This window comes from Bacillus rossius, chromosome 10 (assembly GCF_032445375.1).
Source record: "Bacillus rossius redtenbacheri isolate Brsri chromosome 10, Brsri_v3, whole genome shotgun sequence".
In the NCBI taxonomy this organism is placed as follows: domain Eukaryota; kingdom Metazoa; phylum Arthropoda; class Insecta; order Phasmatodea; family Bacillidae; genus Bacillus; species Bacillus rossius.
In genome coordinates, this window is record NC_086337.1 from 22,630,397 (window position 1) to 22,649,551 (window position 19,155).

At 38.7% G+C, this 19,155-nt stretch overlaps 1 protein-coding gene across 3 annotated transcripts in view; it reads right to left on the reverse strand.

The window, feature by feature from the left end:
- LOC134535843 (transmembrane protein 117-like) overlaps positions 1-19,155 on the reverse strand; it is a 37,942-nt gene that overhangs the window by 5,781 nt on the left and 13,006 nt on the right. Inside the window, exons 2-10 of one of the 3 annotated variants that reach the window (XM_063375167.1) lie at positions 16,917-17,788; positions 13,448-13,763; positions 9,297-9,379; positions 8,363-8,473; positions 6,728-6,864; positions 3,270-3,526; positions 1,228-1,389; positions 998-1,102; positions 319-441 (exon numbers count right to left, since the gene is read on the reverse strand). In XM_063375167.1, coding sequence (XP_063231237.1) covers positions 319-441; positions 998-1,102; positions 1,228-1,389; positions 3,270-3,526; positions 6,728-6,864; positions 8,363-8,473; positions 9,297-9,379; positions 13,448-13,763; positions 16,917-17,258 — 1,636 coding nt within the window. In that variant the 5' untranslated portion in view covers positions 17,259-17,788. Of the gene's footprint in view, positions 1-318; positions 452-997; positions 1,103-1,227; positions 1,390-3,269; positions 3,527-6,727; positions 6,865-8,362; positions 8,474-9,296; positions 9,380-13,447; positions 13,764-16,916; positions 17,789-19,155 lie in introns of all 3 variants that reach the window. The other 2 variants (XM_063375168.1, XM_063375170.1) reach the window with 2 other exon arrangements.

The following is a 19,155-nucleotide window of genomic DNA, read 5'->3' on the forward strand; positions in this document are numbered from 1 at the left end:
CATTGACAGTTCCACTGACAGTTTAAAGATTTTGTTCCCGTTTGACTGCTGTTTGATTTCACTGAGAGTCACATTTACGTCGTGCAGTTTGATACCTACGCAATCTGATGACAGTATTCTCTCTACGTTCAAACAGAGTGCAAATGAAAGTGGAAGTGAATTGCTCTGTAATTCATTGCACCAAGATTCAAATGTTCTGCATGTGTAGTAAATAAGTTCTGGAAAAATTGTTCGTCGTTAAAATGTTTCGGCGATTGTCTCGCAAATTGTGACATAAAAAGTCCGAGAAACTTCAGCAGCCATGGAGATGTAACCCACCGAAGAAATAAGGCTGTCCCGTGTCTGGATTGACTCGCGAGCGGCTCTCCCACGTCCAGTAGCTGGCGTTCCCGGTCTCTAGTACCTCCCAGTCGTTCACCGTGCGGATCTTGTCGTCCGGGCCTGTAACAACCTGTACAGGTGTGTTGAAAAACTGCGGCAACCGAGGCGTTGTCACATTCTTGTACATCTGTCTGAAACCTCCCTAGCACAAGCGGTGGAAAGGACGGACACTGCCTCCCTTTTACTACTAGAGTTATGGGAAGTAATGCCAGTATTACCCCCCCCCCCCAAATATATGTTTACTCTTTTTCATGAGTACAGATAAATATTTCATTTATTCTTAAATAAAGGAAATTACCAAACTCTAGAAAGAGAGGCTCATTGAGTTCGCAAAAGCAATTTAAGTTGTATAACGAACAGTTGTTTGTACTGCATGATGTAAGTTCTTCCTGAAGCTAGGAAGTGTAGGTAGGACGTATTTTTAACTGAACCAAGCTCAGTGAGGTTGAACAATATGATGGGAAGAAATAGGGGAACCCCTAGTAGGATAAAATGGCATCCCATTCTTACTGTTAGATATATCACTGCCTGTGCTATTCATGATTTCCTAAATTATGTATTGTTTATAATTAATTTAACTTCAAATATATATATTTAAGAAATACTGCTGTACAACCTGTATATTGTCCGAATTCTGCTGGGTCGTAAATAATTTGATTCTTCCACATGTTCAAGTCGAGCAGCGTAACCATCACTATTATCCCATAGTTGAACCATTTACCTGCAGAAAGAAAGAAAAAATAATATTTGCAAGCTCATACTCGCTCAAATACAAATCTTACTGAATTTTGTCCTTACTTTTTTAAGGAAACCTGTATGAAATTTATTTGGTTGTGTTAAAGTCACCTGTGATGTCGACTTCAGCATACTTCCACTTGAGAGTGGCAACGTTGAAGCCAGGCAGATTGACGTGCAAAGTTGTCGTGAAGTGTGGAAAGTCCCAATCCTGCATCACGATCAGCAGGTCCATCACGAGGATGGAGGAGGCCAGGAACGCCCTTGATAGCTCTAGAAATAAGTAATATCTTAGAGATAAACTGGAGTTCTTGCTTCTTGAATAAACTATTCACGACCTACTGGCACATATCGTAATTTAATATTCATTAACAGATACACCAGGGTTGAGGACCTTAGTTTGATTGCTTGTTGATGATTCTTGGTACCTAAAGCATGAAACAATATCCCCTTGATACATATAGGGGTGTAGCCAGGATTTTATTGCAGGGGATGATATTTTTGTCGTACCTTTACTTTATAATCCTAAAATATTTCAAATTACAAAGGCAATAAGTACATGTACCAAAAAGTACACGTACCATTAAGTACACAGATCCAAATCTGCTTGAACTTAATGCTCCAATAAAATGGAGACATACTGCTGGAATTTTGTTTTCTGGGCAGAAATAATACTATTTGAGGGTACATCAGGTAGTGACCAACCGAATAAAGTGGCAAGATGTGACAGACTCTGACCCCAAAAGACTATGTGCAAGCTTTCAAGAGTGGAATGGAATCGTCTGTCGCTTTGGTACTTCACACACAAATGATTAGAATCCCTGACATGATGTCATTGGTTTGTTCGCCAATGACAATTAAACAATTTAAATAACTTTTAGAGATTCAGACACTGTTCACTTTCGTAAGTACTAAAAAGCGCTAATTTTACGATGCCCCAAACTGACAGAATTTTCGCAGATTAAAGACTCTTATTTCGTTCGTTCAAACTGCGTATAAAGAGACTGGTTTGAGATTGACTGAGTTTAGGAATAATAATTGTTCACTGACTGCGCTAGAACTGTGCATTGAAGTGAATAAATATAAGTTTATTTCAGTAACTGAGCCAGTTCCTCTGTAAAACAAGTTTTGTGCCACTATGGTACTCGATGGTATCAACTCCAGCATCACCCCAAAATCAGTTTCATTCCTCGTAACCCAATATGGTGAATTCAGAGTTGGATACTCTGCTGAGGAAGATACTGCTTGTAACTATCATTTGCTTGACCTGACAGTGGCCAGTGTGTGCCCAAGACTCGTAAGTAGAGAAATATTGTTCTCCTCAGGACTTATGCCCATGCTAGTTTATGATATTTATGCTCTGGAAAGACTTAATATTAAACTATATGCACACTAAAATGGGAATTGCTGCAAATAGCTGCGAGTAAGTATTTCAGTTCAAAAAATCTTTACACCAGGTAGGAAGTGAGGTGGCATGATAGTAAGACAATAAAGTCGCATTTCGAAGAATTCGGGTTAGAATTTGGTTTATTATTACCTAAATAACTTCAGGAAAGTGCCGAAAATATCCCTTGATATAAACCATTGTTGATTCCTCAACTAATACCCCTGATTTGGTTGATCTGTGTTTTTTGTATATAATCTTTTGTTATCGAAGAGACATGAAACTCAATATAATAAACATACATTTGGTATCCAAAAGAACAAGTTCCCTGCCTGCTAGGCAGTCAGAATGGTCTCAAAAGAAAACATAATATCCATCTTCATTGCAAGCTCCAAAATGTTTTCCCCTTTGTTTATTTATAGTCTTTTTATCGCGAAATTCTGTGACTTCAATTCTAGAAGTGAGCAGCCGCTAAACACTGTGTATACCTAAATAATTTCATCTTGTGACCACCTACAATACTGCGACTCTTTAATGAGCTGGAATCTATTACAACGTAGAACACACTGTGCTTGAGATATTTTTCAGAAATGTTTCATCGACTCTTTGAATTATATTATCGTTCGTGCTACATGACGTAAAAATGGTTCGAAACTTTTGTACAGCGCGGGAAGACAAACTAATGTTCATATTGTGAGTTTGGGGTGAACACGCTGGTCCGCGCTACACACTGAAGTGGGCCGTGTACTGCCAGTCAGCGGCCGCTCACCGGTGGTGGACAGGAAGTCCTTGTTGAGGTGGTCCCAGGAGATCCAGTCGCTGACGATGAGCGTGACGACGACGGCGGTGGCCAGCACCGAGCCCACCCAGAAGACGAGGATGCGCGGCAGGTCGGAGCGGCGCCAGAGCGCGCGCAGGCGCGGCGCCCACAGCGGGTACAGCGTGTCTTGCAGCATCATGTCGGTGACCATGAGCGCGGTCACCAGGTCCCCCAGCCACGTGCTGCACGCCGCCGCCTTCATCAGGCTGCAACAGGCAGGTCGCCCGGTGTCTGGCCGAGCTTGGGCCCGGGGTTAGCCAGAAGGGTATCATTCTATCAAGTACGATTGTGAATAATATAGTTATAATTTAACGTCTCGTCTCGACATCAGGGGCGCAACAACTAAATTTCCAAAGGGGGGGGGGGGGGCAATATACCTTTTTATAAAGAATCATCGATCCCACCTATTGAAGCGGGGGGTCCGGGGGTCCTCCCCCGGGAAAATTTGTATTTGAAGGTGGAAAATGGTGCTATTTAAGCAGTTTTATTATCTAAAAATTTATTACACAGCACTTTCTTTGCCCCCGTTTGCCCCTACTTCAAGGTTCAGAAGGGGGGGGGGGGGGCAAAATACCCTCCCCCCCCCCCCGTTGTTGCGCCCCTGCTCGACATCAATGTCTTTTAGAGACTGATGACGGAGGGGTAAAGGAGGTGTGGGAGACGCAAATCTCCGGCACACAATGTGGTCCATGCGTATCGCTACCACAATTCCGCCTGAGATTCTGTGATAGAAAGTTATTCTGTCGGATTAAGGATGGTAATTGTTTAAACTTCGCAACTGTTTTGATCTCGCACAACACAAGACCAAGTAAAATAAAGAAGCAACCTACGCAACGAGCACGTCGAGCAGAACTCTCAAACTTTCACACTTGAAAAAAATCAGGATTTCTTCGGGCAAAGTGGCAGGAGAAAAAAAAAACGGAATATAAAGGTTTCTCTATTTGCAGAGACTATCTTTAAAAAAAAAAAAACAGTGAGGAGTTTTCTTTTTTTTTATGTAGTACAATTCAAAAATAATTATGTTATTTTTGTTTGAGGATGATTATTTAACGAGTCGTAAGAAATTTATTCTAAATTAAAGGTGTGAATTTTTTTTATTCTAATGAACACTTCTAAGTTAAATTAATAGTTTATTTTCCTTAAAACTAAAGGAAACTTCTTAAGGCGAAACAATAATATTGTATAAATAGTTCATAAAAAGAAGATATCAAATTAGCAGAACTTTAGTAAGCAAAATCATCACCTATCACTATTTAAATGGGAACTGACTTACTCTTTCCGACAACAAATTTTAAAAAAAGTTTTTGAGTCAGAACTTATTCAAGTAAGTCATTTGCCATAAAACATATGTTTTCGTGTAAACGAGCGGTGGTAGATTTTATACCGTAGTTAGCCATTATTACAATTTAAATCAAGCCTAAAGTCAATTGAAGAACATCAAAATCACTCTAGTATGAAATTTAATGGAAATTACCAGAAAAAGAAACTTTTTGAGAAACAGTAAACTTTTCAAAATATTGTAGTAGCTTGTGAGATATATGGATGTTGGAATGTGGCGGTACATTATGGACATTCTGTGCTTTATATTCTCTTATATTTGAAATATTTTGAGTTTATGAGCATATATATTATTGGCAGAAATGTACATGTTGGAAATCTGCTTGTTTAAAAATATCAACGGTCACTGATAATGCAACGTTTAACTTATTGGTAGGGTTGTGCGATTCCATGATTTTCAGTTCGATTCGATTCCGATTCGATTCTCACCACAAGAGTTGAAATTCGATTCCGATTTCGATTCTTTGGGTAACTTTATCTACATAGTCATTAGTCTGGTAGGACTAACTAAAAAAAAAAAAATTGCAATTATTTTGAACCATATGTATTTAACTTAAATGAATAAAAAATACAATTCTTGACGATGACTGCGGCCTTTAAACTTGCCACAATTTTCATCCATTACTTATTTAATCACTTCACCACTGTTTAAATATGTCAAATGTTACCAACGGTAAAGTCAGCTGCCTCACTGGAGTCACCGAGATAGTGCGATGCGTGCTGCGCTAAGAAGTATAATTTATTAATTAACCTACAGTTGCACATATGACGTATGCAGCATGGCCTAGCCAGTAGGTTTATTTAAATTAAATCCAATAAGTAACATATATTTCTTTGTTTTTTCAACAAGATCTGTTCCCCTAAAAACGGAAAAAATACGTAAATTTGATTAATTTATTAACTTTACGAAGTTAAACCACACAACAATGATCAGCTTTAATTAAGTTTTGTAAAAGGCAAAAGCATAAACAGTAAACAGTACTTCGATACTGACAGAATGTTACGATTCAGTGATTCGATTCCTTTGTGTCGGCACGCGCGATCTATGATAAATGGTGGCCTGTCACGGTAGCCTACAACTCACGTTGTTTCGGTTCCCTACCACGTTCGTGCAACTTCGGATTTCTCTCAAAAATTTAAATTAAAAAAAAATCGAAGGGTTAGGTTAGGTTAGGTCAGTCACAACATGCTTGTTTTCATTGGAAACTTCTGATTTAGCGGCTGAAGTGGTGTTAATACCAAAACGCAAAACTTCGGAAATCTTTGGAAATTCTTGCAGGGAACCGAAACTATGTGAGTTGTAGGCTTCCCGGCATGTCAACTGGTCTACACGTCCGGCACCGCTAAAATATTTTTATGTCGTGAATGTTTTAATGTTGGTTATTCTGTTAACAGAAGACTGTCACAGAATGGCGATCTTTATAAATGTATGATTGAACAAGGAACTATTTTAACTGTTAACAGAAAATAGTGCGTTTATGGTCGTAAAATTCATTTTTAATATGTGTTATTTATGTTTCAAAACAAATAAACCAACAATATTTTTTTCCCGTACAACGTGAGAAATGGTCATGAGTAATATGCCGTAAGTAGGCAGAAATAAAAATGTTTGAGCATATTGTTAAACTATTTCATAAACAAGCAGTTTTCGTAAGGTATTTATCTTTGCAAGCCTAAACAGTTAGTGGTTCTGAACGTGTAAATTATATCATACACGATCTTTGTAAAAAATTTAATGTTCGGCCTAACCTATATTTCATAACGTTATGAAATTTGCTTGAGTGAAAGTGCGCGGCAATTTTACGAGTTACATTAATTATAATTGACGAATAAATTTATTTCTAGCAATCAGTTAAACGGTAACCGTCAATTTCTTTCTTAGATTTTTTTTTTGAAAAATTTGCCAGGATTTTTCGATTCCAAATTTTAGTTTCGGTTCCGGGTTCAAATAGTTGAGGAATCGAATCGAAGTTGAAATTATCGAGTACCCGCACATCCCTACTTATTGGATAGCTAAAACTATGATTATTCGCTCTATTCATTAAATATTTAAAAGTAAGGACTCATACCTTGCATTTGTTACGCCCATATGGCTATTTATCTGGTAGCTTGCATCATTATACCACAGAAACAGCAGTAGGTTGTACGCATGGGAGAACATATATAAAGACACAATCACTGTCAGGAACATAGTCATCCATGAACCCTGCAAAAGAAAACTGGTATCAGTCAATATGTCAATATGTTGTTAATGAAATTGCGCTGTGTGATTAAATAAGTGAATAGTTATATGTATTTTTTGAGCCTGTCCTAGTACCAGTGATTGGCTCAAGCAACCTCTTATGAACTGTGTAGCGCGCGTAACACTGGAGAGAAAATTCACCCAGAGAAATGCTTGTTACTTTGCTATGGTCAGTGTTGGCATGAACCGAGTTACGTTACCAGTAACGAATGCTTCATGAGTTAATTTTTGACGTGACAACGTCTAATAAATCAATGAACGCCGGCTGCACGCACGAAAAAGTGTCTCGTTACGCACATTGTTCCGTTACGCTGTGTCCCATTACGCACATTGTTCCGTTACGCGCATTGTACGCTTGCGCCGCATCTATCTCTCTTCCACTCGATTGTTTATAAAGTTAAGTGAAAAATTAATGTGGTTTGCATTGCTTATTACAACAGTTTCGGCAATAAAGGTTAATTATTCTTGCATTTTAAAAATCTGATTACTAGTATAATTTCAAGTATTTATTCTTTTATTATCAAAATAAAAATTATTCAATTTTATTCATAAAGTATGCAATCATTTCATCAATGTTTTGTTATGACGTCACGTTAAACCGTAAACCGACTTTACAGACAAACGATTTTTTTTTTAAGTTAAAACCAAAACGATACAATTTAGGATGATGATCAATGACCATAACTAATGTAACTGTAGCAGTGACTATGATTAGGCTATCACAATAATACTTTATTTTTGGTGTGACAAGTGTTTATCGTAGAGTTATAGTTTCAGAACGAATTAAAAGTTTATATTGACATTAAAAATGGTTTCTTTATAAAGTGCAGCTTCGTTTCATTAAACTACAAGCAAGCAAAAATGTTTTCTTTCAACAAAAGGGACTCACTAAGCCATAACGGTCGTTTATTTCAATCCAGTGTCGCTATACTTGCTGTGTGAAACTAGCGCGTTAAATTTAATTTCGTAAGTGCCTACCGGCTGTTCGATGTTCAACCGGCTACAAGCGAAATAGTTGAAAGAAACTAACCTTATAACTGACAGCTCGGTATGAACATGTCTAGTATTAATGCCTTACTGCGTAATGTAAACTGTAATAATGTTGATTAATGACGTCAAGCAAAATATCTCTTGAATTACGTGATGATAAAGAATGCACAGAACACCAAAAAGTCATAAATCACATTTTATCATTAAAACTAATACATATTATAAACACACATTTTTAAAACTTACTTGGACCAAAAAAAAAGTCTGAACTATCGAAATTCGGTTCCACCTCAGTACATAAATTAATTTAACATTTAATTGTGACCAAACAGTACAATTTTAAATCGTGAGCTATTTTTAATAATTCCAATCAAACGTTTACTGTTATCACTTTTGGTGTTATGCATACACTCCGTAAAGCAACCATAAAAATACTAACGTACGTAGCCTAAATTAATTATAACTTAATCACCTGATCATCCCTGAACATCTTCAATCGAAGTATTTGACTGAAGAGGATACCGTGTATAATTAGTTTGCCCAAAATCATTCCGCACATCATCGCCAATAGCCAAGTTAAAACCTACAACAAAGAAACTCTATTAAGTGGAAGGGTATTCACCATAGCCACTGCGTAAATACTTGTTAGTCACAAAGCATATTAAAAATGTAATGAATAATAAATGCATACTATATTTTCTATATTTTAAAAATAAAAAAACTTTTCAGTTGACGAATGTTTTGTGGTCTATAAACCATGAGACGAAAAACAATATAAAATTTTTCTGGAAGTCACATAATGGTAACGAATAAAATAGGTAGTATTTCTTACAAATCTACCTAAAAACGACACCATCTTCCATCCCTTGCCCAGGATATGTGCAACATTGCAACAAAAATATAATTTTTCTATGCTTTGTATTTGCGGAGTTTTAGTTTGGATTATTTCAAAGCGAATAATCCTATTTTTTTTGTAGAATAAAATTAATTTAACTTAATGTATTTTTGTTTTTAACTTCACAAAATAATATTTTAAAAAAAATATATTTTTATTTTACGTTAAGAAAGGTTTTCACCTTAAATTACGATTGAAAATCTTAAAAGGTGCTTTAACTTTTCTCTCTCTCTCTCCCCCCCCCCCCCTTTTTTTCCTTTCTCCACTTATGTGTATGTTTTATTCTCACCAAAACAACAGCAGAGAAATAAACCCTAATGATGTGTAATCCAATACAAAAAATATATTGATGAACAATCGATAAAATAAATAATATCTAACATAAGTTTAAATTATGAACAGAGGCTGTTTTAATAACTTCAACATGAACTCAGGTGGCTTGCATAATTCAGACTAAAATACATTTCGCATAGCCACATCCTAACGAAACAAATTAATTTACATAGAATACCTTAATCACAGACCACCGCCATTCGGGAGGGTATTTTGTTAGCACAAAACTAAACACGTTTCCAACCACAGGGATATCAGACTCTGTGAACAAGACAGAAACAAGCATTTATTAATACCAACTCGCACGCATCAAAAACGAAGTAAAATACACGGATATTAATTTTAAAAAGCTAGCTGTCTCGCAGGGTAAGGAAAAAAAAAGGGAGGGAACATATTGAATTTACGTTGCACAACTTAATTTCATCATGCCATAAAACAATGTATAAACTTTAATATTCTTTTTATATCCGAAAACGTGTTGCCTAATTATATCTTAAACTTAAACACAGTGTGTTGGTACATTATCTATAGGCCTATTATTGATTCTAAACGCTTTCTTATAAAACAATGTGATTTTTTATTTGAAAAAAAATATTGAAGGCAACCCTTCTATGAACAATTAAATACAGCTCAGTGATTTACAGTGTATCAAGTATGTCGCTTATGAAAACCAATTTTTAGGCAAGACCTAATAACTTTCAGGTTAATTCCTAGTTCTGCTGGATCTCTAATGAGAAAGAAGCTCAATAAATCGTCAACAAGATTACAATATAAAAACTAAGTTTAGGAGGTGAAGACACGCAACCCAAGTCAGGCAGGGCCGTAATCAGATTAACGTGATAAAGCGGGGAATTAGAAATGAATAGATGAGACGGGTGTATTGATAGGTGAGGTTAAATATTCAGCAGGATAAATATTAGCTTCGTGTTAAGGAAATGCAACCCTGTACGTTAGAAGCGCGAATAGCAGTGCAAAAAATTTTTGTTTCGGGCGCATCAGACTTTAAGATTCGGGCAGTCGCTGGTTAATTCGTGTGTATGAAGGACCCGTCTGTGGTGAAAGAGTCCTTGGTAAATTCTACGCACTTCTATTACTTGAATTTCTTTCACTTCCCCGTACACCACATGCATATCGGCCATTTTTGCGAATTTAAAGTTCATCATACCGTTGTTGTGTATCATCCTAGCTGTCGGTATACGGTATTTGGTAGGAGTAATTTCGTGAATGGAATGACAGTCGCATGGAACGGAAATGTGTAACCACGGTGCTACCGTATGTGGCGGATGGCACGAACCAAAGTTCATACAGCCAAAGATAAACTTTATAGTATTAACTGTTTCATGAGTTTTAACCAAATGGACAGTATTTCAATGAAATTCCATGTGAAAAACAAGTCCAAAGCCGGTGTTGCGTTTTTTTTTTTTTTTTTAAAAGGTCTTTTTCGCTTTTATCGAAGCCGTTTTATTATATAGTTTAATTTTTCGCTCTGTAAATCGAATGATTCGATAGTCAACGTAGCTGCTTCGGCAGAGAATTCTAGCGGCGGGTGCGGAAACTACGTGTAATTCGTGTCAAGAAATGTATTCGAAAACACAATTCGCGTGTATATTTATCACTCCTGGCATTGTTTTAAAGAACTCCACATTAAATTTCATGTCAGAGTTTCGTGTTATAAATGTATTTGCAACATGAGAACTAGTGAATTTTCTCTTTACCCAAGTTAGATGTTACACATCTCTGGCAAGTACTGAAAGACTAGTTATTATTATTTTTTTTAATTTTGTAATCGCTGCACCAAACACATTAAACCGTCAATACCGCGGCAATCGCCCAAAGCCATACGTGTACCTCAACCAACCATCGACTGTTCACTGTTCACTAAACTGTTGGTTGTCAAGTGCGTATGCCTAACTCTAAACGTCTGGGGTCGGCTCGTCTCCTACTTCCCGCGGAACTTAGAAAGTCACGCGTCCTCTCAGCCAATGGAGTGACGCCTAATTCAATTTTGCGCGCTACTTTTCCGCGTCTCTAACTTTGCAGGGTTGCGTTCCTGGACATATGTTCCTCTACAAAAATGTATTGTTTTGGCATTCTGTATTACCAATTCAATTTATGCCCAGCAATCTCAGGACATCGAGTGACTGTGGGTTTGTGTATTTATTTTTTATAAAAATCCACAGTTTTGCTAACAGATACAACTTTGAAAACATGGTATTCAAAACTAGAGGAAAGAAACTATCTATTATCTATTTGAGATTTCGAAAAAAATCCCCCCCCCCCTTTTCCCACCAACCAAACACCTTTCCAACCCATTAAGCAGATTTTTGGTACGTCTTGTTGAAATTTTACACAATGTTCAAAATAAAATAATTACCCCGGATTAGTCACAACAGACAAATGAAAAACATTTTTTAACATCAAGCTTTGTAATTAAATATTCTAAATATGTAGTACAGAATGTTTGTATGGTTGATTGACTTTATCTAAATAAACTCTACAGTTTTATTCCAGATAAGTAAAATTTTGCACAGTTCACATTTAAACAAAATTATGGTCAAAGCACTCTTTACCAGGTATTTAGAAATATAAATAAATAAACTACCCCATCCTTCTAAATGAAACTAGTAGGTATCCTGCATATGGCAAATAAACAAATTTATTTAAATGTGCCTTGTATTCAAACAAACCCTTTCAAATCCCCACTATTGCCCAAACATTTCTATGGAGATTAGCACTAGCTCTGCGAACAATATTAAGCTTGCTGGTGAAATGAAAGGAGAACAGCTTGTCTGAAAAACACTTAAATACAGTGAGTTAATGCAGTAACTCATATAAACATTATAATATTTATTTCTCTTGTTAATGTTGCAGTTACCCGTATCTCAGAAATTACACACATTTAATACAATGAATACTGCGCAATGGTAATACGATTGAAACACTGAAGATAGACATGAAAAGTGTCTCACAAGTTGTTCATTGTGGAATTGATTTCCTTAAGCCAAACAACGTAAAAAATAGTGTTTATAAAAGGGGATAAATATATGTAGAAAGAAGCAGTTCAAAACACAATGGGTTATACATCTCTTGTCATGATTCTGTCTCAGGGCGTGCTAATCGGGACCGAGACCTACGGATACCATACTTCCGGACTGGCCGAATAAATGCCGTAAAGCAACAGAGCGTATTAACATATGTCTATATAAGCATAAAATTATCACGCAACACAGACTATTGGCATTTTTAAATGCTTAAATTCGCTAAAAATATTGATTATTGTGTCAAGACATAAAAAAAATTAAATTGAAAAATTTTAAATGCTTATTTCACTATAAACTCGATTGGAATAGCAGGATTTTTGGATAAGCAGGACTTTATTGTCTGCATTGACATTGAAGGCACCAGGGGCGTAAAGCTTGAGGATCAGTAGGGGCGCCCGCGCGGCCCGGCAGTTTTGCTCGTGGGTTTTAACCGACACAAGTGATCTCTCGATAGGGTGCTCGTATGCTGTATACTGCCCTTATTTTGCCCTATATGCATACAATAAGCAGAAAACTTAAAAATAACAATAGTTGCAAAAGGCAACATGACTGAGACTACAAGGCTACGAGGATAATAGGCTACGAGGCAACGTGACTACGAGACTGCAAGGCCACAGGCCTACAAGGCTACGAGACAAATTGGCTCCAACTGGCTACAATGGCTCCATTCAGCAGCGTGAGTTAATTTATCACTTTCAAAAACTTGTCGCAAGTAGTTCCAATTCTTGTCAACAGATGTCGCCACTTGTTGTGTCGAGGTAAATATTATTTATTTTTCATATTGGATACGGGGTGCTCACTCACGACCGCAAGAGAAATAGGACTTCGCTAGACACAAAGGAGAAGGAAGTTCGTCTTGCATGATAGCGTTTCTCAGCTGTCTCAAAACATTGTAATTGACCCAGTAATGAATCTTTATTCAATGTGTTCTACAGACAGTCACGGTTTTCTATGTGGGCTGCGGGATGCTCACTCACGATCGCAAGAGAAGGAGGGCTTCTCTAGACATCAAGGAGAAGGAAGTTTGTCTTGTACGATAGTGTTTCTCAGCTGTTATAAGACATTATATTCAACTGAGTAATGATTTATTTGTTTGAATTCCACCTGATTAAATTATCGAAAGCTCTGATTTATCAACCCCGTTTCACAGTCACGATTTAGCAAGCGCAAGCGGGCGCCTTCAGTGAGGCGCTTCTTGGTTCCGCTGGGGTGTAAGGAGGAAAAGGGGGGAGGGGGGGGGGTTTGATGGCCCCATGCTAGGTACCATAGTGCAGTTCCAGAGACTAACCCGTGTGGCTGTGGGAAATGGGGTCCTCGGCGAACAGCAGGAAGTTGCAGAAGATGACGAGGTAGGTGACGCAGAGGCGGCTGTAGGGGTGCTGGAAGAAGTAGCGCGCGTCCCTCTTGTCCTCGTCGGCGGCGGCGGGCAGCACGAGGAAGGCGGCGTTGCCGGCGCCGCGGCCGGCGGTGTTGCCGGCGCCGCGGCCGGCGGTGTTGCCGCGCCGCGCCGCGACCAGGAGCGCGCTGCGGCGCCTCTGCAGCGCCGAGCTCTCCTCCCAGCTGCTGGGCTTTCTCGCGTGGGCGCGCCACAGGTCGGCGGGCGTCTGACACGCACGCACGCACACACACACACGCACGATCAAGACTTCACGACCACGGCACTTTTGGCATGGCAAACGAACCGGGAATTTAAAATCCATTCCCGGTTCTTTAGGTAGGTACTTTCGGGACTCGACACACAGCATAACATTCTGTGTTTATTACGAGCTAACAAGGGCGTCACCAGAGGGGGGGGGGGGGGTAGGGGAGCAGTATCCCCCCCCCCTAGAGCCCTTGAGATTCAAAAAAAATGTAGCCAAATTAAAAAAAAAACTCCTTTTCCCACAACTTGCCCCCCCCCCCCCCTTCCCCGGTCATCGGCTGGCGACGCCCTAGCACGCTAAGGTTATCTTCATTCGCTACTCTCGTCTGGCGAGGCGATCTTTGCGCTCCTCAATCGCTTGTCAAGCCAATGTTCTTTAGATAATCATAGTTTTTCCTTTAAGTTTGTTAATGAAAAGAAGAAATGTTATTTTGAGTTACATAAGTCTGAGATTTTGCATGCGTTGAAACGATTATTTGTTTCAATGTTTTTAATCGTTCAAAATTAACTATTACTACTTCAATCACCGACTGTGGCACCATTAATAAAAATTTAAAAAAAAAAAAACTATCTAGTATAGAAAGTATGTACCGGGAATTCTCGATTCTGTTGAAGACTAGAACCAAAATTCTCGGTTTTTAAAATCGGTTACTGTTCCGAACACCCCAGCCAAAATGTTAATGAAGTTACACTTCTCTAGGCGCGTTATAAAAAAATTGATGGTAGTGAATTTTTAATATGCACCCGCACCATGCAACGAAATTTCCACATGATGTAAAAAAGGCTACATACGAATAAAAATTACATATGTACTTCTAAATCTTATACTTTCATGATTGATAATGAATACTGGTCTATATAATTAAAAACATTTATTTGTTGTCAATATTAGTGATAGAAATTGTGTTCATAAACGTTTCAAGTGTATTTATATAAGTTAGGTTTTGTTCCTGTATGAATATTTTTTTTTGCATTGTAAGTTATAACATTACTATTTAATAAATAAATATAATTTATATCGATATTTTACTAAATTACATAATTAATTGTATACACGTGTTTATATTAATATTGACTCTAATTTTTTTTTTAAATTAGATTGAATTTATACTTTACCAACTGTATTTATAATATCACTACAGTCATTTTATTATTTTATTTCCATTAATTTTTTTGTATACAAAATTAAAGTTAGTTTTTTATAACGTCAAGTATAACTTCTAACGTGTGTAAACAAGTACACGCACCCATTTATTTTTAAAATTTTATTTTGGAGTGTATATTTATGTTTCCTCAAATATGTACCTTACTTTATTCACCTGTTAAATTTCCGACGATTGCCCCCCCCCCCCTCCCCGGCTCAACCCTCGACGACAATGGTTGACACTACTTATGTGTATATTTTACACGGGAAAAACTTTATTGGTGTTTTTTTTTACTGTACTTCAGAACCACCTCACCTGTGTGTTATTTCGTTCGACTTCTAGACATCTTGGTGGTCTAAATAATTACAATAAGTATTGCTAGAAATATTATTTTGCGTGCAAAATATGGCTTGATTTTTTTTCTACATTCGTGATGATAAACACTTACGTTCTTTATTTTACACTTAAAATTATATTGGAAATTTTAATTCCCTTGGTACTTAGAAACTTTAATGTCGATAATTTACGCTGATTAGCCTAATGAAAACAAAGTTAAATTGTTATGAAAAGGAAAACGTCAATTCGCATGTAAGTATATGAAAATTATAGAATCTAAAATAGTGGAAAATCTGAAACGTCTCACCCTGCAGCACGTGATAATGTTATGTGAACATACATATCTCTATTATTAGTAGGCAAATTGCATACAAGGAACTAAAAAGGCGTTGACTAAATTAATTATAGCCAACTGTTATTTTGTTTAGAATAAAGAGTATCAGAATACAGGAAAGAAAAGTAATCAATGAGAACAAAATTAGTATATGGCTGATAAAAATTGAACAGAAATGCTGAAAAACTAAATAAACTTGTAGTTTAGGTGTCCAAAAGCAATGAAAAGGTGAAATAACAATACCCTACCAAAACAGCTCAAAAATATCAAGATATAATTCTGTGATCTTCAGAAACATTGAAATGCTCCAGGAAGGAGAAACAAATTTCTGAAATGTGCCTGAAACACTGTGTGCCGCAGGGACAGCACTCACTATAGAAGAGCCGTTGAGAGAAACAAAAGGGTATATATAGCCAAGGGCGTCGCCAGGGGGGGGGGGTAAGGGGGGCAGTTGCCCACCCCCCTAGAGCCCTAGAGATTCAAAAAAATGTAGCCAAATGCAAAAAATTACATACTTTCCCCACAAATTGCCCCCCCCCCTAGGCCATCGCCTGGCGACCTCCTTGTATATAGCAGACAGTTGCAGCAGCAGCAGCAGCAACAGCAGCAGCAGCAACAGCAGCAGCAGCAGCAGCAGCAGCAGCAGCAGCAGCAGCAGCAGCAGCAGCAGAAGTAGAATCAATTTGTCGGGCTCGTCTCCATTACTAAAACGTTCAATTTTTTTCGATCTCACAAATTAAAAAAAATAAAATAAAAAAAATTCGAAATTCTAAACGTTGCCATTTACATGGCTGTAAACGTGACCTGCGCACATAGCATTAACTTGTAAGGGTTCAAGTGGATTCTGTAAGCAATAGACTTGTAATTTTCGCCGGACCGTCATGTCAGGGTGAACACGCTAATCTCAGCCGGGCTCCCAATGGCGTCCAGGCCGCAGGGAGTTGATCCCTCCCCGCTCATTAGGGAGTGTGAGGTGGGGAAGCCTACAACTCACGTTAGTTTCGGTTCCCTGCAAGAATTTCCGAAGATTTCTGAAGTTTTGCGTTTTGGTATTAACGCCACTTCAGCCGCTAAATCAGAAGTTTCCAATGAAAACAAGCATGCTGTGACTGACCTAACCTAACCTAACCCTTCGATTTTTTTTTTAAATTTCAATTTTTGAGAGAAATCCGAAGTTGCACGAACGTGGTAGGGAACCGAAACTACGTGAGTTGTAGGCTTCCCGTGCGAGGTGCCGCCCGTACAGCAGAGACACCTCTACGTGGTGGAGGGAGGAGGGAGGAGGGGGGTGCAGACGTACGGAGAGGCGCCGGGCGACGCGGCAGTCCGCGCCGGCGGCGGTCAGCTCCAGCAGCACCGACGCGGAGGTGGTCGCCGGGGGCAGGCACGCCCTCAGCTCCCAGTCGCCGCCCTCGGCGAACACGTGGTGCCACGTCTCCTGCTGGCTGCGGTCGCCGCCGGCCTGCGCGCGCCGCTGGCAGGCCGCCCTCCCGCGACCCCCTAGGGACGACGAGTCCGCGGAGGAGCTGCGCGTGCTGCCGTCGATGAACGCCATGCTCTGCGACAGGCGGCCCCAGAAGTCGGCGGCGGAGGCCGCGCGCAGCGAGAGAGTCGACCTGTGCACGCGCGACGGCGAGGCCATGCCGTCCGCTCGCCTCGGCGTGCCTCGGCGTGCCTCGGCGTGCCTCGGTGTGCCTCGGTGTGCCTCAGTTGCCTGCTCTCGGCTTCATTCCCCGACCCAGTGGAGAGTTCAACCGCGCCGACCAACCGACATCTCGAGTTCGAGTCAACTAGTCTATTTGGATATCAAAAATACTCACTCTCAACACTCCAAACATCAACACGAACTATATTAATATATATATTTTTTTGGACAGAATGTGTTAGAAGTAGCGGATTTAATTGGCTCAGTATATTGTAAACGGATAAAAGTCTGTTCGTCAAAAATCCCTCTGAAAAAAATAATTCTTATCCGATGCCCGTGGCGAGGAATGTGAGACAAAGAAACGAGTTCTTTCTTGACATCGTTATGAATAGTTAGTAAATTTCACTTTGCGCTGAGACGATATTTCGTGATTTTGCGAACCTACGATCTTCTTTTTTTGTGGTAAGTTTTGTATCCTACAAGATTGTCTTTTCATTCTAAGTTTGTGTGACCACAGCTTCATGGATCTGAAACAATAAAACATTTAATAATTATCACAAACGACAGTTGAGTGAAAACCAGTAATAACCATATTATAAACACATAGAATACAAGTTACACCAAAAAAATTAAAATAGGGAGAAAAAAGTGGGGTGTGGCTGTGTCAGGGACACGACCGTGTGTTGTACGTGAATACGTGTACGTAACAGGTAATACTTTCAATACAATATATAAAATACGCTATTTTATGTATTTTATAATCTTGTTTGAACACTAAGAATACAAGTTTCACCAAAAATTAAAATAGGGAGAAAAAAGTGGGGTGTGGCTGTGTCATGGACACGACCGTGTGTTGTACGTGAATACGTGTACGTAACAGTTAACAGGTAATACTTTCAATACAATATATAAAATACGCTATTTTATGTATGTTATAATCTTGTTTGAACACTAAGAAGTCCATGTTTTTATTTTAACAACATATATATTAATTGTAACTATTTTACACTAATGTTTTATATATGCAATCGATAGATTTTGACAAGAGCTGACGACTGAAACTCAAACGAACGTCGTAACTTCTCCGCGTCAAAAGTTATACTAAATGGGAATCTTGAAACGCAGCAAAATGACCTCAAAATGGTGGCGGTTCCCCCTCCACCACGCGCGATGCGTCACAGTCCTCACTTAGCGTAACGAATTCTTTGATCCTTTAGCTATCCAGTAGTGTAATTAAATTTTGGTAGAGATGATAGATAGGTAGCTGCAACACCAAACTGTATCCCCCGAATTTGTTATCATTCGTTTTTTTTAATTGCCCCCCACTATGGAAGCAATTTTAAAGACGCATTCACGTCACAAATGTATTCCAACCAATCAAACCAGAAGTTAAGACAATTTAAAATCCTTGCTACAGTACCTATGTTGAGACCTGATAACCAACCAACACAATTATAACTTGTCCTTTTGTGAGTCGCCCTTCATGAATGTTGAGATTATTCAGATTATTCATAGAATATTCCCGTTGGAACATACTGTGCCTAATTCGCGCCAGAAAATCCTGTTCTGACAACCTGTGGAAGTTCCATAGACCAACCAAAGGACCTCCCCATGGATTATCTCCGGAAACCCCCAATGAGACTTTCTCAGAAGTTGCCAAACGGAACCTTAGGTTATTCACTATGGAATCTTATAAGTCCCTAATGGAACACGTTATTATTAAAGGACATCCACTATAGATTATCTGAAACAATACCACGTATATTATCTCAAACTGTTCCTGAATGGGCTGCCTCAGGATATTTTGGAATATATTTCCTTAAGCTATCCCCCGTGGATTAGGTATATAATAAGTTATGTAATATGGAGGTCCCAAATGGATTTTGTCCGAGCC